Here is a 23,448-nt window from a genome sequence, read left to right on the forward strand (position 1 = left end):
CCCCTCACCCCTATTCCCAGCTCTTGATTGGTCTGGGGCGGGGAAGCAGCAGGGGGGGAGGGAGGGAAGGGCGGGGGCCCGCATGCCAGATCCAGCCCACGGAGGCCGTCTTGCCCATCCCTGACCTACTTTAAAGACAGGTCTGACTGTTTTTTCCCCTCCAAATTCCAGCATTATGTTTACAATGAGATACATTGTAGAGTATGGTTCTTGTGTAATAAAGCACAAGTATAAGGTGGCTGAAGGCTCTGCCTTTTTGTCTCCATACTTCATGACGCACCCTGGGTTTATAGAGATTACACAATGAAATGCACACCCACCCAGTTAGGTTTTATTGCTTCATTACTTATAGGGAAAAAATGAAGGATCCCACAGTCCGTGTGAAGGTGAGGTTTTGGGTTTTTAAATTTAGCGTGAAATATGAACAGGCAAGAAATTTAAAAAAGAATCCTGGACAGAAAACAAAATAAATAAGATATTGGAAATTTAAACACACACAACCCAGACACTCATTTACATCTATTATAAAGCACTTAGGGAGGGGTCACACAAACTAAATCCTGAGCCAGCTGAACCTTCTTAACCCTGTAATTTTCCATGTAGTGGGCACCTCATGCCATGGCACAAACTTTCTTAAACTGTTCCATTTTCAGTTTAATGCTGATACTGTTTTTGAAATTACAAGTAGGGGAAGAATACACAGTCCAGAACCGTGCAAGCAACCATTTTACTTCACTAAATGATTTCAGGTGTTATTAATGTAGGGGTGTCCAGGGCCTGGTGGAAAGGAACAGTTCTTTGGAGTATATTAATCTAAGGAAACTCATTTACAGTTAGCTTTAGATGAATAAACTCATCTTGGATTCACAGACCCGTTGACCCAAACCAGAATTATTCACAAGACAGTGAAAATCTATGCACATCATTGGGTCACGTATACTTATATAGGGCATTTTGATATAACTAGATCACCTTTACATTTTTGCACAATACTTCAGACCTACCGGGGAAACATGTGATGTAGCAATTGGAGTAGGTGACTGGGAGCCAAAGGATCTGCAATCTATTCCAAACTCTGCACTGATTCACTATGTTGTGTGTCCTTGTACAAGTGGCTTTTCCTCTAAAAAGTGCCTTACTTTCCTCATCTGGGAAGTAAGGAAAATGAATTGTGTTTGAAAAATGTATTTAAAACATATTAACCAAGATGATTTTATTTAATCTTTTTGAAATGCGATTTCCCTACCAGTCTAGACAAAGCCACAGACAAGGTTAACACCACTTATCTCAAAGCACTTTTAAAAGACCGAAATTATTAAGCAACTCCTAGTCAAAAGGGTAACAGAAATTTCTCTTAGACACTGCTTTTTATTAGAAAACCTCAAAGCTTTTTAAAAAGGTGAGTAGCATTAGCCCCATTTCATAGGTGGGGACACCAAGATAGAGTGACTAGGTGCAATTTATCACTGCGATTGAAGTGAAAATTAGGACTAAGATAAAGACTTGCGCCTCTTCCTATTGAAACAAAAAATCAGAAATATACAGAGATTTAAATTAAAATCTACATTGTGACTTTTTTGCTCCATGTTCACAGGGTGCTTCAGCTCAGATGCCTGAATTAAGCCCCCCGTTCAGCAGAGTACTTGAGAGAGTGGGCAAGTCAACAGGAACACTGCTGTGCTCAGAGTTAAGATCATGCTTCAGTGACTTATTGACCTGGGACCTAAAGACGAGGCTGGATGTGAGGTAGCTGAGCGAAGGGTGAGGGGACGGGAGGCAGGACAAGGGAAGATGCGCTGCTAAAACTAAAAATTATAAAAAAGAAGCTGTAACACAAAGCCTCAATTTCTTTCCAAATACATCCTGACCAACACTATGCGGCTGCTGCTATGGATAAATGGGGCGACTTACATTTCCCTATGCTGAATACAGGACAGCTGCTAAAATTACTCATTCACGTGAGTTCAAACAGCAGTCAACCAGAACTATGCAGTGCAAACCTTCAAATTAACATCAAGCTGACTGAGCCCCTATTAAAAAGAAATACTGCATAGCTGGATTCTTTGTATTTAGCTTTGTACCTTTAAGGCTTCAGGGTTCAACACAGAGAACGTGTCCTCTACAGACACACTCCCATACACCTCTCTCACATGTACGGGGTGGGGAGAGGGTGACCAACTGACCTGACCTTCCCTGCCTGGTGCTCTCTGCCCTCCACGCCTGGCTGGGCTCCCAGGGATAGACCCTGCATCTCCTGGTATCTGGCACCAATCTTCCCGAGGAAACACATGGGGTGTGGGGGGGGGGGGGGAGGGAAGGCATATGGGTGTCATGCTCTCTTCCCCCTCCCCCACCTCCGATTATTGCCAGGGTTCACACCAGAACATGGCCAACAGCAGCCTTCCTGCACTGTGCCGGAGGGAAGGGATGGAGCTGCATCCAGGCACAGGGGAGAAGGAGAAGGGGAGAGATGACTCAACCCATGTCTTTGCAGAGCTTCTCTTTTCCCCTCCTTTCCCAACCTCTGTGGCCCCTTCTGGCACACACAGTGCCAAAAGGCAGCTAACATCTCCTGGCCGCAACTGGCCACTGACATAACCTAGCACAGGCAGGAAAGCCTAAGGATGCACTGTGCACCAGGGCCCAGGGAACCAGAACGCAGAGGGGCTGGACTGAACTTGGCAGAGATGTAGCTCAGCAGGGGAGAGTGCTTAGAGGACAGAGCAGTCTCAAGCTCCCTGAGGCAGGAAATAGGGGCGGGAGGGTGAAGAGGGTACTAAACACTTGCCCTGGGAAGCTGCTGTGGAGACTGCAGGCTCAGCACAGGAACAGGCTGGAAATCACTTCCCCGCATTCCTCTTGCAGCACTCCAGAGCTTAGCTGAGGGGCAGAGAGACTTCCCCTTGCTAGCACTGTGGGGGGCTTCGGCTCCTCCTGGCCAGAAGCTAGGGCAGGAGGCAGTGGGGGAAGGAAGGAGCCTGCTGGCCAGACTGTTAGTGAGTTGAGCACTTCAAACAGCGGCTGGTTCTCCACACAGTAGTGGGATGGGACGTTCCCCATTGGAGGATGGGGGGTCTGAATGAGCAGCTGCAGGTGAGAGGGAGGGGAGACAAAGGGGCACAGCAGGGAGACAACAAGTCAGATGAGGCGCACATAAGACGACACAGAAGTGATACGTAACTGTGCCGTCCCGCACCCGCCAGCCACTGCAGTTCACAGTGCACAGCCAGTGCTGGCGGGAAACAGGACAGGAGGCAGGGCCGGGCTGTCCAAGAGATCACACACAGCAGCGGCTGTGCTGACGGACCAGCGGGAGGAGCAACTGGCCCCAGGCACTGCATCTTTGCCCCACCACAGTCAGCCACCAGATGTGCCCATTCATGCTGATGGAAAGGCAACTGGCAAGCAGGGATTTGGCCATCATCAGGACCCACCAGTACGGATATGGGGTCTCAAAAAAAAAAAAAAAACCCAAAAAGAACAAAAACAAAACAAAACAAAAAAAAACACATGACAATCTGAGAAAAAGTCAGGACACCACAGTAGAGCTTAAGTATAGGACTGACCCTTTAAAAATGAGAGGTCTGGTCACCCTACTTGTTAGGGATGTTAAAACACATTTATTGTGTCAACATGTAACCACTGCATTTTTTTAGTGGTTACACATTTACATACAGTGCACCAGGTGCTCGCACAGAGCTGGCTTTTATCTGGATCCCTACACGCACTGGCCGCCACCTGTCCACTGCCTCTGATACAGTGGTGGAAGGGGGAAAGGTAGTATATAACTGTGAGAGTTAACCGATAAGCTCAGGCTTATCAGTTAACGGTGTTCACAGGTACACATTAACATCCCTACTACCTGTAGGAGTGATCAGAGTTAACTGCACAATAAATGAAAGCCTATTTATTGAAGCTGTGCAATAGCTATACTGTAACTCTATTGGAAACAATGGTAATTATTCTGCTCCTATGTTATCTTTGGATAACACTGTAATTAGTATCAATAATAATCAATGCAGTAATGATTAAAATAATTACCATAAAAATTCTCCTAAGTAACATTCACCATTCTGGCTTCCAAACATATATAGATTTGTTTTTTTTTTTAAAGGTATAATTGTCCTAACAGGATTTGCTTTCTCACCCATTTTCAGGTGAACTGCACAACCATACTACAGTACTGTAAAAATACTTACAGCTCTTCAAGATACGGAAAGTTCTTAAATGCATCTTCTGGTAGCTTTGTGATGTTATTCATACTGATATCCCTGGGGAAAAAAAGAAAATGCAAATGGGTCAAATGATAAGCAATGTTACAATTTAAAACATAAAGCAATTTTAAACAGATCAGTTGCTGGGATAATAGAAAAAGCTTTTTTCAGTGTAATGTGGCATCTCTAAGAAGTTTGCATGCTAGACTTACACAATATAGTGATCTAAAGATACAGTCTTAAGAAAGCAGAGCATCCTGAAAGACTGATGTCTAAGGCTTTCTTCTGACCATCAGAAAGAGAAAATGACTTTGACATTACAAAACAGAATAGTCTGGGGGAAAACTTATTAGAAACCTATTTCCTGAGTCCTGATTTTACAGACTCCTTACACACACAATTTTGATGTATGTAACTAAAACTGCTCAAACCACCGCCTGTAAAAAATGTGACCACCCAGACTTTAAATATTCATCTGTAATGTATAGGGTATTTTTTAAAAAAAATACATTCACTGGGACTTGATAAAATAAAGACCTCCGGGCAAGTGTGGCTTTTGGAGCAGCTATCAACAATAGCAGAAACATGCCTCAGCTCTACCGCAGTTGTATTTTCTGCAAAACGTATAAAAGTCCTTGAGGTAATAGTTTTAAATATAATTCATTTTTGGCCCATGAGCACATGCAAGCAGGCAGCAAGTGCTTACATGACAGGTATGCAGACTGATTCTTTTCTTGTTTTTTCATTGGCAGTAAATGGCAAACTAAACTCCACCACCCTTAACTCATGATGAGTAGCACTTTCCTATCACTCCATAACTCAGGGAACAAAGACATACAACAAATTGGTTGAATACCTAGCATGAAATCACAGCCCAACCTGAGCAAAAATGAGATGACAGGACCAGAATCAAGAATTTGATTTGACAAGTATTTGTTTCAAAGCTGACAAATTTATTTTATTGTTTAACCTTTTAATTTTAGTTCTTGCTTTTGCTGCCCTTTAATTTTAACTTTATATTTTATATATATATATATATATATATATATATATATATATATATATATATATATATATATATATATATATATATATATAAAAATAAAAGGTTTGCTACCATAGCTGCAAAGCTCTTCCAATCTCTGTTGCATCATCAGTCCTCTATTTAGAGCAAAGACTCACTCTGGCATCAAGCTTGAGAAAATTTTTATTCCTTATGGACTGCACAGCAACACTTACCACCTAAACAACATGTGTTACATGCCTGATTTTTAGAAAACATTTGGAAGATATAGTCGGCCCAAAGCCATCAGATGTGCCTGCAACGAAGTACAGACTGAGGATCCCCTTATGTCAGCTATCCAGGTTGTACCTCCCCGATATAGAACTCTCAGGGTGTGTCTAAACTACACCCCTCTGCCGACAGAGAGATGTAGATTAGGCACTTCGCTATTGCAAATGAAGCGGGGATGTAAATATCCCGCGCTTCATTTGAATAGAAATGGCCGCTGCTTTTTGCCAACACGGCACTTTGCCGGCAAAAAGTGACAGTGTAGATGGGGATCTGTCAACGAGGAAAGCCTTTTCCAACTGATTCTATAAACCTCGTTGCACGAGGCATAAGGGATCGGTCGGAAAAGGCTTTCCTTGTTGACCGATCCCCGTCTAGACTGCCGCTGTTTGCCGGCAAAGTGCTGCGTCGGCAAAAAGCAGCAGCCATTTCTATTCAAATGAATCGTGGGATATTCAAATCCCCGCTTCATTTGCAATAGCGAAGTGCCTAATCTACATCTCTCTGTCAGCAGAGGGGTGTAGTTTAGGCACACCCTCACACCTGACCAGTCCCAAACCAGGAAATCTGATGAACCAGGGAAGGTCAATACCAGCCCTTCTGCTGCCACCAGCTGCAAGGCTCCACTCCAGTGGTAGCACAAGGGCCGGCATTGACCAAGCAGGGACTTAGGGGCAAGGGGTGCTCAGGAAGAGAGGCAGGGTGGCTGCCAAGCCCCATGGCTGGGGTCCAGAGCCCAGCCCCATGGGAGTGCACTGAGCCCTGTGGTTGCTGGCTGCACTCCTGGCCGCCAGCTGCAAAGCTCCACAGTCACCATGACTCTTCCCTCTGGAGCTACTTGCAGAGCTACTTGCAGAGCTCCAGAAACTCAAGGGAGGAACACGGGAGTGGTTGCTGAGCGAGGGCCTGGCTTTTCCCCAGGAGTGCTCCAGCCTGGGATGCCGGAAATCCATACCACAGAGGTCAAACCAGTACATATGAGGACATTGTATATTTTTAATGGTCATTCTACACATGCCTGTCACATCAATTCTTGGGAATGGTATGTGTCTGGTACTAGTGTTTGCTACCCAAGGCAAGGCTGTTAAGAGGTGGGTAACTGTGTAGTGGATACAAATTGTGTCGACTGCACAATTAGTCGGTAAGGGAAGGCACTCAGAAGGAGCGATCCCCACTGTGGCTCTACAGTTTAAATGTAGTAAGAGCCAGGTGTGCAGGCAGCCTGGTTCCTACTACATTTAAACTGCAGAGCCGCAGCCTGCTCAGTCCCAGCTCACATCGGGTCCAGCACCACCCATGGACAGGGGCTGCTCTCCAACAGGAGCTGCTTTGCTGCAGAGGCTCCTGTCTGTTGGGCAGTCAACTCCCCGCTGGGACCCCCCTATGGAAAGGGGCTACTGCTGGAGCAGTCTCCCTTAGCCTCCCTGCACTGCTGCCTCTGATAGAAGCAGCAGCGTGGGGGGGGGGGTGTACGTGTGGGGAAGTGACACCGCAGAGACGGTACTGGGGGGGAACCAGTTTTTAAGCCAGCTCTCCCCAGCACCGGTTTCTGCTTCTCCCCTCTTCTTCCCCCTCATCGCTGCCTCTAATATAGAGGCAGAGGGGAAAAGGGGGGATGCAAGTGGTCAACCTGACTACCCGATAAGCCTAGGCATATCAGGTAGTTGACAAATTGACTACTCATTTACATACCTAATGGGTTACCCAGGGAGGTGGTGGAATCTCCATCCCTAGAGGTTAAGTCTCGGCTTCACAAAGCCCTGGCTGGCTTGATTTAGTTGGGATTGGTCCTGCCTTGAGCAGGGGGCTGGACTTGATGACCCCCTGAGGTCTCTTCCAGCTCTATGATTCTATGATCTATTTCCATCCTAGATCTGTGTAGTTTCAGATCCTGTCTCTGGCCCATCCAGATAAGCATTTGTACAGCAGCACAATCCTAGGATGGAATAAAACCAGAGACACTGACTAAGTCAGACATTGAAGGGCTCCTCAGCCAAAGAAAGAACTACAGGCCATGACCATTGTGGAACTCTGCAAGCATGTGTTTATAGCCTGCACCATCATTACTTTTGAAAAACTCTCAACCAGCAAACCAGGGTCACTATTTCTGGACATAAAACAACTGAGCTGAGTTCACTCAGATACCATCCTAGAACATGGAGTGGCACAAATCCCTTATCAGCCATTTTGGGGGCAGCAAAAGAAAAGTATTCTGTTGAAGAATCAAAAGCAGTTTCCATGGCCAGGGCTTAATCTTTCACTGTTTTTTCAATAGGAGATTTGGCACTAACTTTAACAGGTACAAACTCCTAAGGAGCAATGGAAGCCTCTCTGAGGGCTGGCAGCCACAAAGGGCATTTTCTGAAGAAATAAGCCTCCAGGACACTTGCAAACATATCAAAATCCATATAGTGTACATTAAAATATACCCTCAATATACTAAGTAGCTTTGTCCTGAAAACACTACAAGTAATGTCCATGCTATTTCTTCAATCGACAGCATAACGTCTCATTGTAATTCAAAAAGAAAGTAACAGCTCTATACCAGGGGAGGGGAACCTGACACGCGGGGGCCAGATGCCCCCCCCCCCGGCTTGTCTGAATCTGGCACCTAGGCCCAGGGCTCCCCCCAAGTCTTGAGAAGCCCATCCAGACATTCCAGCTCCCCACCGCCTCCTTGCAGGGCTGGAGCACACTAAATCCACTAGCGCAGGCTTTGGTGTTCAAGGGGAACACGGGGAGTGTCTTTCTCCTTCTCAGTCGGGGGCCACATCAGTGAAGATCTGTTTTTTCTCCCCTGCTTCTCACTTGTGAGGGGGCCCCCAATTGATTTTTCTGTGGGTTAGCAGCCCATGACCCAAAAAAGGTTCCCCACCCCAATTTATACCAACATCCAAGTATGTTACCAGGGCAATATACCTGCTGAAATCACACACTACTTATTGAAAAACTATCCTATTTTTTGGCACACACACACACACAAAAAAAAGACCAAGTTGGCCCTTGATGGAATTTAGATCAGGTTTGTTTGCTCATCCAATGGATGAATAACCAGTCACTGATTTGCTGATCCCCTACTCAAATTCTACACTGGTGCACAAAACATTAGCAAAAGGGTAGCAAATAATGTTAATATACACTGAGCAATGTCACTTTTACTGACAATGGCCTCTTTCACCAAAATATTTGCCCAGTTCTGATTTCCCCCTTGCAAATCAGGAATTGCAACAGTGCAAACCAAAGGTAAAGGAGATCAGAATACGGTCCAAGAGGTGTAACACAAACTTGGCTGTGAAAGTGACTAAACCATGTACCTGTGCCACAGTTCAGACTTGCCCATTCAAATTCACTGACTCAAATGTCCCCTGTTTTTTTGCTCAACAAGTCGGGTGCTCCCTCCCCCCTACTGTTTTTTTTTTTTTTTTTTTTTTGCTCAACCAATTTTTTCCCCCACCGTGTTTGGTATGTCTTTGTGAAAGTATCTGGCAATCCTACACAATTCTTGTTATTTCAAGAAGTCTCCTAAAAGAAAATCCATGCAACATAGCTCTTTAAATTATTAAAAACTGTCTCATAATATGGGATGTCAATAATGTTTATATAGCGTATATTATCAAAATGCACTTCATATACATACAGGCAAACAGAAAAGCCTTTTAATTATGAACTTAACACAGCCACCTCTGGGATAAAATGTGAGAGTTACTTAAACTTGCATGGCAACCTTAAACAGTTTAGGATAGGAAGAGAATATTGCATTGCATTGAAATCAATAGTTTCAGCAAAGCAGCGGACAGAATGAAAATGATTACAGCTATAAGTGCCTGATTTTCAGAAGTGTTAAGAACTCATGCCTCTAAGTCAATGACTCCTGGGATTTAATCACTAGCGTTTTTTCCATTAAACACCCAAAATGTGTTATATACGGAGGCCTACTTTTAATGAAACTTTGTTCATGACAAAGCCGAACGTCTCAGATTGTTTCGACATTATAACGTGCAAGCTTTAGCTCCAAAATTATGGAGTGAATCTCCAGTCAGAGCAAAGTTGTTCTGCGGAAAAACAACAGATTTTACTACACAAAGTTCGACTGCATTTTCAAATTACTAATACGACAATGTTCATATTCGAATTTACTTCGTTCTCAAATATGTCATCTTAGTTTTTCTCATCAATATGGTAATCATCTTAAAGGATTAATTTCTGGTGAGTAATCCAAATGCTTTACACCAGAAAAACAATGCATGACAGAAAGCTGAAACACAGATATCAACCTTTTAAAGCAATCGATAAGAACATTTTGAGAGGAAAACAGGACTAAATTTTATCTCCCAACTAAACATGAAGTCAACAGAATTTTAGTTATAGAAGAAATATTTTCTCGATGAGAAAAGGACATTGGGACGCTATAGTCCTGGAACAGTTGTGGTCAAGAGTGGCTGAAGATGGGCTGCGGCAGCTGGCGCCCCAGGCGGAATGCATGATCGGCACCCCCGCCTGCACTGTCGTCAATGGCGTGACGTAATCATCGGGTGCCCCGGGTGCCCCATGACATCATCAGGTGCCCCGGGCACCCCGTTGAAGGCGGTGCCCTAGGCGACTGCTGAGTCTGCCTATACTCACGGGCCGCCCCGGTTGTGGTCTGGCCCGATCATGGATGTTGATGGACCAGAGAGTCTCACTTTAATACATTCTCAAACTAGTTATTACTGCCAAGGACAAAGCATTATTGAAACCTTAGGGGCTAAATCTATGTGCAGTGGATGAAGGTCCATCTAGGGAAGGCAAGTTGAAGCCCTACCCCTTCTGACCAAAGCCACACCCCTGCCCCCAGACCATGCCCTTTCAAACCAACAACCCTCCTATCCAAGGCCCACTATGGTTCCAGCCCCTGTCGGGAGGCTGGGCAATATGGGCAATTTTGGGAAGGCAATGCCTTCCCTTGCTTATATTATCCATTGTCCATGCCCTACTGCATGAGCTAAAAGCCAAGTGGCTCTCAGCTAAGGCTATAGAGCAGACTTCACCCTCCCTTGTGAGTGGTCTCAGTGTCTCTAGGTTTACATCTACGTGGGGAAAAAAATCAACTGCTCTAAAATGGTATGCTAGAGACAGACTTTAAACTAAATGTCTTGAGAGGTTTATCTTAAGTTACTTGTTCTTTTACAAAAATTCAAACAGAGCGAGAGAAACATTCTCTTTGATCCCTGCCGACGTGGACCAGCTCCATGAGGAGAGAAAATAGAGAAAAGAGGTTATGCTGTGGCCCTGGAACCTGGAAATGTGCAACATGGCCTCCCTTCCTAAGAGGCCATTAAGAGTGTGGAAAAAGTGAGGGTTGTCATCATGCTTGATCTTCCCTATGCGTGACACTGCTACTGAGCATTACTGCCGTATTCCAAGCTGCAAGCATGCTGTCCCAATGAACTTTAGACCTGGTCTACACCCACAAATTGAAGTGATTTACTTTACACCTGTTTTTAAAATCAACTTATTCAAGAGATTGCACTTGGCAGGGTGAATTGATTTAAATCAAGGCAATTTAAATCACAATTTATACCACCTAATGAAAAGTCTTAATTTAAATAATTAATTTTAACCAACTTAATTGTTAAGCAAAGCCACTGGACCCCCCCAGCAGACCAGGGGGACAGAAGCAAAGCCGCTCAGGCAGCGGAGGTCGCGCTGCCCGGGCAGCTTTGCTCCCGGGCAAACGAGCAAAGCTGCCCAGGCGGCGGCTTTGCTCAGGTGTCCCTGGTCTGCTGGGGGGGTCCAGCGGCTTTGCTGGACCCCCCCCCCAGCAGACCAGGGAGACCAGGAGAAGCTTTTCTTGCCCCGGAGGACACGGGCAGCGACTATATATGCCCCAGAAATAGAGAGATAAATCAACTCTTACATCACTCTACAGAGTGCATTTGAATACAACTTGCATGACAGGTGAAGCTGTGTAGTAATGAATGACACATATACATGATTGTAAAAAACAGATGCAATAACAATGCCACATCAGTGCCTTTAGGAAGAAGAATGTGTTTCCTTTGCACTAGACAATATTATGCTTTATTTAACAGTGTGACAATTAATAAGGATACTAGTTAAAAGTATCCTAAACATCTTATTGTACCAAATCTCAGGGGGGTAGCCATGTTATTGTTCTTAAAGTTACAGACTGAGTAGTCCCGTGGCACCTTAGAGACTAACAAATATACAGGATAACAAGTTTTTATTGGTAAAACCTACATCATCCAATGAGCAAGTGGGTTTCATTAAGAAAGCTCATGATCCGATATATTTGTTAGTCTCTCAGCCCTGGCCTACACTAGGTCTTTATTTCAAAATAATCCCCCGTAGGTTGAATTTATAAGTGGACCGACCGTCCACACTACAAAGCCTGTTATTTTGAAATAAGGGGCCACTTATTTTAAAATCCGTACTCTTGCTTTTCTTGGGAAAGAACGCTAATTTTGAAATAGCATTAGTGTGGATGTTCTAGTGCCACTATTTTAAAATAACTACTCCCCAGAATAATTTGAACCAATTACTCCACAGTGTTTCCTAGGGCTCTAAGGTGAGGTAACGGATCCACATTAACCAGAGCCCGGCTCGGACTAATTTTGAGGCTTCCCTGTAGTGGGGACACATTATTTTGATTTTAAAAAAATCAGGAGTTAAGCTGAAGTTAGTTATTTCAAAATAGCTTTCTAGTGTAGACACGGCCTGAGGTGCCACAGAACTACTCATCTTACTGTACCATGAGTGCGCATTTATTCAGTAACATCTCACTGCTAAATGTATATTAACTAAGCAAAGGGGAGGGAGAGAAAGTATGATTGAATTCTATACATACCCAAATGAAGGGGGAAAGACAGACTTTTTAAAAAAGTGTTTAAATACAGCTAATTTGGAATCTACAGACAAAACTGAGTATGTTCAGAACCAGGGCAGGGAGATCCTCATGGGGCACAAAGTCTTGTAATCACAGGCATCTGGCAACACCCAAACTGATAGAATATAGTAGAAGCCCTTACCCAACACGTAAGGGAACAGACAGGTCAAGTGTATTTGTTCCCAAGGGTAAAAGAGCTGAAGTATCCATCTCCCCACCACACACCCCATCCATCTGCCTTCTTGAGGCCCCAAGCTCTCTTCCCCTTACCTGAGTTTACCTAACACACACTTCACAACAGTGGAATAGGGTCCCACTGCACTCACTATAGGATGGACAAAAGAGAAACCAAGATCCTTCTTTGGACTGGAGTGTGACAGTTTGGATCACAGAGATTCCCTTGAGACTGTCACAAGATGAGCTACCATTCCACTGAGCCCACCCACATGCCTTCTGGGGCACCCCACTACCCTGTTCTACCAGGCCAAAAGCTCTGGTCTCCCCCAGCTAAGGCACAGACTTGGGGTAACAGCCCCTCAGAAGAGTAATACACTGATAACAGCTCAGCTGTGGGAGTATCAATGATGTAGATATTGGGATAGAGAGTACGCTTAAGTTTGCAGATGATACCAAACTGGGTGGGGTTGCAACTTCTTTGGAGGATAGGGACATAATTCAAAATGACCTTAGCAAGTTAGAGAAATGGTCAGAGGTAAACAGGATGAGGTTTAATAAAGAGAAATGCAAAGTGCTCCACTTAGGAAGGAACAATCAGTTCCATACATACAAGATGGGAAGCGACTGTCTAGGAAGGAGCATGGCGGAAAGGGATCTAGGGGTCATAGTGGACCACAAGTTGAATATGAGTCAACAGTGTGATGCTGTTGCAAAAAAAGCAAATATGATTCTAGGTTGTATCAACAGGTGTGTTGTAAGCAAAACTCGTGAAGTCATTCTGCTGCTCTACTCTGCACTAGGTAGGCCTCAGCTGGAGTACTGTGTCCAGTTCTGGGCGCCACATTTCAAGAAAAAGATGTGGAGAAATTGGAAAGGGTACAGAGAAGAGCGACAAGAATTATTAAAGGTTTAGAGAACATGACCTATGAAGCCAGGCTTCATGAACTGGGCTTGTTTAGTTTGGAAAAAAGAAGATTAAGGGGGGACATGATAGCGGTCTTCAAATATCTAAAAGGGTGTCACAAGGAGGAAGGCGAAAATTTGTTCCTCTTGGTTTCTGAGGACAGGACAAGGAGTAATGGGCTTAAAGTGCAGCAGGGGAGGTTTAGATTGGACATTAGGAAAAAATTCCTAACTGTCAGGGTGGTCAATATTGGAATAAATTGCCAAGGGAGGTGGTGGAATCTCCCTCTCTGGAGATATTTAAGAACAGGTTAGATAGACATCTGTCAGGGATGGTGTAGATGGAGCTTGGTCCTGCCTTGAGGGCGGGGGGCTGGACTCGATGACCTCTTGAGGTCCCTTCCAGTCCTATTATTCTATGATTCTATGATACCCAGTTACAGGAACTTGTCAGCACCCAGGAGCACAGCCCCCAAAAGAGACCAAAATCCCAAATAAACCAGTCTTACTCTTTATAAAAGTTTTACACAGAGAAAGCTCATAAAAAGTTTGCTCTCGTTATCAATAAAAGATATTCACAGCTGTATGTCCCCTCCCAGCTAACAAAAATTTCTACTGGCGTTGATAATAAACTAAGGTATTTTATTAGGTACAAAAATAGGATGCAAGTGATTATAAGTGAAAACAGGTTATAGTTACTAAGTTAAAACAAACAAAACACATATCAGCTAAGCCTAATATACTAAGAGAAACTGTTACAAAACATAATTCCTCGCCCTAGGCCTTATTTCTGGTAATATTCTTCACAAACCAGGGTAGGAAGGCAGTTTCAAAAGCCAGCTGAAGACCAATCATTCTTTGCTTCCCATCACTTATACAGAATTTCCCCAGGGTGGGAATCCTTTGTTCAATTCCTCCTTCCCCCACCAGAAAAATACCAAATTCAAGATGGAGTCCAACACTAGGTGGCATGGTCACATATATTTGTAGGACCAACCACAGTTTAGGCTTTACAGGAAAACTAAAACCATTCATAGGTCATTGTTTTGAGTATGGGACTGTTAAGTTCCTTAAGCACCACTAATGGCGTTCATTTGAAGATCTAGATTAATATAACAAATTTCCATTTAATATTTGTAACTTCACAAACAAGAATGACACATGCAGAGGATCATAAGCTCTTGAATAAGATTACTTGCCCAGTTTTGTATTTGAGTTATGCATATTCATATTAAAAACAGTTTCCATAAAAAGTATGGTGGTGTAAGTCACATGAAGAGTGAAGGTTGGGCGCAACCAAGGAACGGTTTTCTTTGTCAGCCCCTCCCCCTGAAAGCTAGAAGATGCAGATAGGACAACTTGGGAGACAGAGAGAGTCCAGATCACTCAGCAACTGCTCAAAACTGGCCTTTCATCAGCACTAAAAAGGAACAAGAGTTGCAATGCATGATTTTAGTGCTTGCTTTCAAACCCAAGATGCTCTAGTAGATTTGAGGTTGGGCCAAAAGTGTTCCTTCTTGTAATACATTAATGATATAAGAGGGGTGTGAGGCAAGCAAATCCTGCGTGGAGAGTTTTGCTGAAGCAATGTACTCATGGCTTGTGTTTATGAATAAAATCTATTATACGGAGCATCTGTCAAAACTCAATTAAGTGCATCTTAGTGATTGTTTGAAAGAGCTTCTAGCCAGCAAGGATGGTTACCTAAAGGAGCAGAAAATGGGCAAAAGGGTGAAGGGTAAGAGACTGCGTAGCAGTGATGCTTCCAAGACAATAAAGCCGCAGCACTGGAAGAGAGGTATTTAAATGGAACCAGACTTTTCCTTTAATGTCTGCCTTCCAGTGGTACCTTGTTCATGCCCCTCTTTTCCCCTACAATTTAAATGGCCAGGTAACAGAAAAGCACAATACCTAGAACAGATCCAACACTGCATCTACAAAAGACCCTGTATTTTATTTTTGTTTCAGCAGGAGATGGGATGGAGAGTGAGAGATACTCCATGGAACCTCCTTTAACTTCCTCTAAGTGCTGTTGTGAGTGGTTTAGAGGAAGTCAGCCAGAAGGAAAAATCCCTATTCACTAGGAAAAGGGATAATAGACATTTAGAGAAGGAGACCCAAAAGGGGGGGGGGGGCAGAGAGAGAGACCCAAGGTATAGACACAAAAATTAAGTCCGAAAACCAAGGCTACCTCTCTGGGCTTGCAAAGGAAAAAATTATGCTGGTCACAGTTGTGATAATCTATCCAGACTTGGACCAGCACTCCCGCCCCTGCACCTTAGGAGGGAAAATTTCCATATCCCAGTTAGTAACTGTCTCATTCACTCAGCATTGGGGGAGCAGGTATATGATGGGGAGTTTTGCCATGAGTCTTTCACACAGGGCCCCTGCTCTAGTACTTGCTACTGCCAACATTTCCCACCACAAGGATTTATTCTAACCTCAGTGCAATCAGCTGTAGGCAAGTGTCACAGATACTTTAATGCAACCGTTTTAACTACATTGAAAAACATTTTGATTTACTTCAAACACAGCAGCTTGCAAGAAGGCACAGGAGTCTGACGACATGAAATGCCCAGCTATCAAAAAGGAGAACTGGACCCTAGCCAGAAAGTCTGCACTAACTGACTGACTAAAAGGCTCCAAACTTTAGAGCCCCTTACAACTTCATGAATGCTTAAATTTTCCCTTTCACCTCCAGTTTGTCTCCACCTTTTGTGAAGTTTTAAATGGTGGTGTCGGGGGAGGGGGAGGGAGTGTCTATTGAAGGGAAGAAGAACATCATGTTACAACAAGGCACCTTTAAAATCCAGTAAAGCGCTCCCTCTGAACAAGCTTAACCTGTTTGCTGAAAGATAATAACATATAATACTGTAGGCTCCATTGAGTCTTTTCCAAGGCTTGGGCCCTCTGCCACTGAATTAAATAATTATAACTCTTACAAAATAACCGAGGCAGAGCTATCTACGTTTGAATGAAGTCCTCCTAATTGGACAAAAACCATTAGCTAAGGCAGGGTCTCCGCTAACAAAGGCCTACTTATACCAGAGACAAGCTCTAAATATCCCTCACATTTGCTGCTGCTGTTGTTTCAGCCACAATGGGATCCCTAGTTTGGATAGGCTGCTCAGGTGTTTAAGCACCATGTCACACTACCTTGCAAGAGCAGCTCTAAATCAACATGGAGGGAAGCAACAGATGTACAACTTTAGTAAGATTTGTCATACGTTCTCGTATGACCTTCTCATAAGCAAACTAGGGAAACACAACCTAGAATGATGAAGCTACTATAAGGTGGGTGCATAACTGGTTGGAAAACTGCTCCAGAGAGTAGTTCTCAGAGCTTCCCATGCAAGCTGGAAGGGCATACCAAGCGTGGGCCTACAAGAATTGGTTCTGGATCAGGTTCTGTTCAATATCTTCAGCAATGAATTAGAGAATGGTAAAGAGGGTACACTTATAAAGTTTGCCAGAAAGTTTGCCAGAAAGGAGAGGATGCAAGTGCTTTGGAGAACAGGATTATAATTCAAAATCACATGGACCAACTGAGAGAAAGGGCCTGAAGAAAATAGGATGAAATTTACTAAGGGAAAACGCAGAGTATTCCATTTAGGGAGGAACAATGAGCTGTACCCATACAAAATAGCAAGTTAACTACCTGGGAAGGAACACTGAGAACAGGGAACTGGGGGCCATAATGGACCACAAGGTCAACATGAGTCACCAGTGTACACATAGTCACACATAGCAAACATCATTCTGGGATGTTCTAGCAGGAGTGTTGTAAGCAAGATGTAAGTAGTAATTTTCCCATTCTACTCCATACTGATTGGGTCTCAGCTGGAATATTATGTCCAGTTCTGGGTGCCACATTTCAGGAAAGATGTGGACAAATTGGAAAAACCCGAAGAAGAGCAACAAAAAGGCCTAGAAAACATGACCTGTGAGAGAAGATTGAAAAACCTAGGTTTGCTTAGTCAGGAGAAGATAGGACTGAGGGAGGTCATGACAACAGTTTCCAAATACATAAAAGGTGGAGTTACAAGGAGCGGGGAGAAATTCTTCTAAAACTCTGTGGAAAGGACAAAAAGCAATGGGTTTAAAATTGCAACAACAGCAGTTTAGGTTGGATATTAGGAACAATTTCCTGTCAGGGTGGTGTAACACATTACCTAGGGAGGTTGTAGAATCTCCGTTGTTGGAGATTTTTAACAGCAGGTTAGACAAACACCTGTCAGGAGTAGTCTAGATGGTGCTTGGTGCTGCTGTGAGTGCAGGAGACTGGACTAGATGATCTCTTAAGATCCCCTCTAATCGTGTGATTCTATGATGCTAGCTGAACAAACTGGCAACAGTTAGCAGCCCATCCATTAGGCTAGTGGGCCTAATGCTGCCAGTGGCAATTGAGACCAACCTATGTTACCAATGTTGGAAAATTTCTGGAGAATTTTTTCAGGGCAGACTTGACGGAGGTTTTGATATTACTTGTCAGGCTAACAAGTAATATCAATATATGGGACTACATTGTGGTAGTACCGGTGATTCATAACGTTTCCCTTTTTGCTACCTGGCTTGAATACAGCCCAGGACAGGACAACTGTAACCAACTCTCAAAATACCTCCCTTTGAGGTTAGCACTCACAATACCCAAATTCCCTGTGCCTACGTATAGTACCATGTTTCTCACTTACTTTCTCATTTGTTTTACACAGCAGACAAGAATGACCACTAAGGTTACAGAAAGACTCATTCCCACATTTTGAGTTCTCTGGCATGAAATCTGTGTGTGCACACCCCATTAGCAATATACTGAGTCCCCACAGGTTCAAAAATACTGATGAGCAAAGACTGTGCAGTGGCTGAAACTTGTCTGAGTTCAATTCCTAGTGGGAAATGTGGACATAACCATTTACATCCTCAGTTCAGTAAACTAGCTAACCAGCAAGCACCCCCCTTAATGGGAGAGGCTTACCAGTTCTGGTTTACTAGTAGGGGCTCCAGCCCAGTGAGGCCCACTGCAGGCAGGGACTGCCCCGGCCAGCTATTCGGAGCACCCATTGTCTGTGGCAGGCCCGTCTACTCCCTGCCACAGGTTACAGGTTGGCTCCTTGGTAGTGGGATGGCAGGCTCCCTGCCAGTTTTGCTCCCGGGGAGGCTTTGCTGCGGGCTCTGCAGTGGCCTTTCTAATGCCAGGCCCACAACGCATGTAACTGCTAGGATTTTGAGCGGTTCCATGATACCATTTTTAAACCGCTTTTTACATCCCTATACTGAAACCACAACTTGATGTCAAATTGCTGATGTTATCTGGCTAATCGTGTAGTTGATACAATTTGTATTGACTATATGATTAGTCGATAAGGCTGCTATGCAGAGCTGCAGCAAAGGTAGCTCCCAGAGCCAGCGCAAACTGGGACTGAGTCACCCGCGGTAAGGCTCTGCATTTTAAATGTCATAAGACCTGCCAGGCTCTGAGTACATTTAAAATGCAGGGGCGCAGCATCCTGGACCAGCGTGAGCTGGCCTGCTTGGTCCCAGCTTCCGCCGTTGGCAGCTAGGCACCACAGGTGGCACTATGGAGATGGTCCTGAGGGAACCAACTTTTAAGCTGGCTCTCCTTCAACACCATCATTTCTTCTCCCCTCCTGCTGCCTCTGATACAAAGGCAGCAAGGGAGGGAAGCAAGCAGTCTAATACTCCACTCGACTATTCTCTAACATCTCTATTTTCAAACTTAGCAGACAGCCTCTGTAGAGGACAAACTGAATTATTAAAATTATTTGTATTACCAGGGCATGTAGGACCTCTAATGATTCGCTAGGATGTCATTGTGCTAGGAGCTGTACAAACTAGATCTCCATGCTAGAACCACCCTCCCATCTATTGGTCCCTCCTCCAGAGTGGAGCAGAAAGGCACAGGGACAGCATACGCAAATTTGCACTGATACTGTGCTGTGCTTTATTCATGTTCTGTGCATAAAGAGAGGGTCTGGTAGCCACTAGGACAAGGGTGGGGAACTAGGGATGTAAGCGACTAGTCGAGTAGATGACTACCTGATAAGCATAAGTGTGGGGGTAGGCAGAGGCGCAGCGGGGGACCGTGCACGAGATGGGATTCAGCTGCCTCACACGCTGTGCCTCTGCTCTTGGAAGTGTAGTAAGTGCCGCCCATGGCTCTTGCTACATTTCAAAGGCAGCGGCACAGCAGGGAACACAGGTTGAGGGGCAGAAGCCTGAGTCCCCGCTCGTCCCAGGTTCCCCACTGTGCTGCTGTCTCCCTTATCTGGGTTCCTTGCTGCGTCTCTGCCTTTGAAATGTAGCAAGCGTGAGGATAGTGAGCGCCCCTTCCCCATTATCGACTAGTCAATGGAAGTTCCATTGACTTCTTGATTAGCTGATTAATTGAAATTCAACATCCTTATGGGGAACCTCAAGCTGGATGTGGACCCTGGATTGCCTGGATCCAGTCCCTGAGGCTTAGGGCCCACTGAAGTATTGGGGAACCACAAAATCTACTAGACTCGCTCAGAGCCTATGGGGGCCCAGCATGTCTCCTTTGGGGACCTGGACTAGGCCTTTTGGGGGGGGGGGGGGGCACTGCTCACTTGTGTGCTGCCAATGACATTTTTCTGTGGGTCAGTGGCCCCCGACCCAAAAAAGGTTCCCCACCCCTGCTATACAAAGCACTGTTCAAAAACCTTAAATTCACCGAATTAGGAAAACATGGAAGCAGACCTGTAATCCTCCAGATAACAGAGGCCAACAATTATCTTGGAGAGTCACATTACAGTACTTCCCTTCTAAAACTTCTATTTTATACAGTAATCATATGTGAAGCAACACAGTAGTGTACCAAACTTGCAGGCATGTTCTATAAAAGGATGTCCATCCTAATAGGTGAAATCATGGACAGTAAAAGCACTGAAATATCAAGCTAGATGACACGGGAAGCTCTATTATAAGCTTTACTTAGAATGCTTTGTTGGGTTGCATTTTAAAAACTGAAATATTATTTTACTTTGATCAACAAGTGCCCCTATTGTAGGAGGCACTACAAATACATTTATAAAAAAAAGTTAAGATTCTTGGTACAAAAGGGCAAGCAAAGTAAAATAAAAATCAAAAACATTATGACAAGGTTTTAATTCATAATCTTATTCCCTCGTGAACAAGTCAGTGAAAAAAAACTGTCACTAGTATATTAAAATATAAAACTAAGTTGTACATCATTCCAGAGATTTTTCCTATGTCCATTTATTTCTCTATTAAGCCACTTTGCTAATCTATCTTAGGTATCTGCATAGTTCCTCATTACCAGAGTGTCTGAGTGCCTCACAGGTTTTAGTGTATTTATCTCACTGAACTAGGGATATGCTATTAGACTCCCATTAGACACAGAGAAACTAAGACTTGGCCTATACAACGAAATCAGGACAATATAACTCTAGTGCTTAGGGATATGAAAAATCCACACACCCGAATGGTGCAATTAAACAACTAACATTTGGTGTCTCCTGTGGACCTAGCTATTGCCCCTCAAGGAGATAAAGTATCTACGTTGATGATGAAAGAAGCCCTCCTGTTCACATAGATAGCACCTTCACTGAAGCACATTTTAAGTATAGCCAAGCCCTACATATGATAATCGCACAGGAAGTCTGTGGTAGAGTCCAGAAATATCACGTTCAAGGTTCCCTCTAATTGTTTCCATACATGTGCAGAATACATTTTGTTATGTGCACCAAGGCACGAGCAGATGTGCATCACCAATAGAAACACATGCTGCCAACCGTGGGCGTTCTGCTAATCAGCTTAGTGGCATCTGAATCTGTCTTGGGCAGCCGCCCAAGAGCTCAGCTTACCTGGTATCCCAAGCTGCAGGCTAACATCCTAAACACTGTACCATCCTTCTTCGATTTGTTAATGTGATGTCAGTTTTTTGGTAAAGGAAAGCAGGTAGTTATTAAAAAGCTTTAAAACATGGGTACTCAAGTTAGGGCGAGGGGTTTCAGCTTCCCTGGGTTTTTTTATGGCTGGATGACAATGTATGTGAAGTGGGAAGGAAGTGAGGTTCTTCAAACATGTGTCAACTAAGACATTTAAAAAAATAATCAATACTTCATTAATATAGTGAATCAACACCTAAAAGGAACATAAAACCTGCTTGCCAAAAGGCAAGCTTTTAATTAAAGTTATTACACTGTTCCCCCCCCCCCATTGTTCCATATTGGTGGCAGAGTAGGAAATGTACAGGAGGTTGTTTAAGTAAATAGTTCATTCATGAATTTATGAATGATTGGCAGCAGTGTACAGGAAAACACAACACTTTCACCAGGGGGGTTTAAAACAGGCACAAGAGAACAGAACTCAGGAGCGTACTGGCAATCAAAATAAGCCCGGGAAATGGGTTGAGAATGGCCCTCTCCATGACATCACCCCTGAGTGCCCCGCAAGCCCTGCCCCCTGCGTCATGTCCGGGACACAGCGCAGGCGGCGGGTCAGGCTCTGCACGCTGCATACAGCACGGACATGGAGCTGCTTGGAGTGAGGGGCAACGGCGTGCGGATAGGACAGCCCACCAGATGACGGCCCACCGGGAAATTCCTGGTATCCAGCTGGGCCCCTCCCCCTTCCTATATATATTAATTACATAAAAGAGGAAATGTATTGGTAACCACAAATAGTGTAATATTATCCCCCCCACCACACACTTTTTGGGAGCAGGTTAGTTTACTCAAGTCCTTACCATGAATTCTTAAGACATCACCTACAAATTTAAATAGGTTTGTTACTTTAAGCAATAGCACAGACAAAGAAATGTTCTTTTTCTATCCAGAGTCCACTTGATGCTGACGATCAGTGCCTTACGTGCAGCTATTCATTCACATTTTTCATTCATGAGAACATTTTAAAGGTCTGGAACATGTATCCTTTCCTACAGTACCTGTAAGGCATTCTTGTGAGACAGGACATACCTAAACATGTAAACCTTTGTCCACATCTGCTGCGACTGTCTAAGTCTAAAGGATTCATATTAAATACTTGGCCCCCTCCTTGTTATAGTCCTCACCAGCCAATGCCCTTGAACCATTTCTCAAGCACGTCTATCTTTCAAGTGACCATGGGGATTTATTATGTATTACATTAGTTCGGGATGCCTGGTCTGAGGCATTCCATACCTAGTCTAATTGATCGGAGGTGGACATAGGGTGGGAGAGGAAACAAAAGCACAGAGAGATGAACTAACTTGCCCAACATTACCCAGCAGGTCAGAGTCAAGAATACAACCTAGGCCTCCTGTTCAGTGTCCCATCTAGATTAAGGCTAAGCCAACACCTAAAGCATTTTTTAAAGTGAAAGTGCGGTCACAGCTCCCCCATGCTCTATATAAACCACTTACCTGAGGAGCCTGTTTACCCTGGTGCTTTACAGTGCAGGGTGATGGGCAAGTTTACAAAAAACTTTAGAAGAGATGTTTTATTTCGGATGTGAAAGCATTTCCTTTGCATAGCTAAAGATTATTTACTATAGAAAGGACTGTAATGCATTGTTCAGGATTTTATAATTGTTTTAAATTAAAGTAGTGTTTAAAGGCTCAAATCAAGAGCAGGGGCTCTCTGTGATAGGCACCCAAAGAAAGAAGTAATCTTTTTCGGAAAAGCTTACAGTCAAATTAGACAGCCAAAGGTTGGGAGAAAAGAATTCTCCATTTTACATACAAGACCTATGCCTACATCAGTTAAATGACTTGGCAAAAAAACCCTGTGTCAGAAAAGAGAATCAAGCTCAGATCTTCTGAATCCCAGACCTGCTATTGAAGCTCAACACCAAACTTCATCTCAAATCTTGCCTTCCCCTTTTCTATACAGATCCTAAGCTGGCTTTCAGTGCAATGCACCAAAGTTCCTCTCTGGTTTAAACAATTCACTTTTTTTATTATTAGTAGTAGTAGTCAAATTAAAATGGATAACACCATT

The 23,448-nt window shown here is 44.0% G+C and overlaps 1 protein-coding gene across 2 annotated transcripts in view; it reads right to left on the bottom strand.

Annotated features, from left to right (window-relative positions):
• The window catches only part of LGR4 (leucine rich repeat containing G protein-coupled receptor 4), a 124,301-nt gene that overhangs the window by 62,412 nt on the left and 38,441 nt on the right, over positions 1 to 23,448 (bottom strand). The window contains exons 1-2 of one of the 2 annotated variants that reach the window (XM_075927775.1): positions 4,427 to 4,485; positions 4,200 to 4,271 (exon numbers count right to left, since the gene is read on the bottom strand). In XM_075927775.1, the coding sequence (XP_075783890.1) occupies positions 4,200 to 4,271; positions 4,427 to 4,470 (116 nt within the window). In that variant the 5' untranslated portion in view covers positions 4,471 to 4,485. Of the gene's footprint in view, positions 1 to 4,199; positions 4,272 to 4,426; positions 4,486 to 23,448 lie in introns of those variants that run through there. The other variant, XM_006111507.3, reaches the window with a different exon arrangement.

This window comes from Pelodiscus sinensis, chromosome 4 (assembly GCF_049634645.1).
Source record: "Pelodiscus sinensis isolate JC-2024 chromosome 4, ASM4963464v1, whole genome shotgun sequence".
NCBI classification, from domain to species: Eukaryota; Metazoa; Chordata; order Testudines; family Trionychidae; genus Pelodiscus; species Pelodiscus sinensis.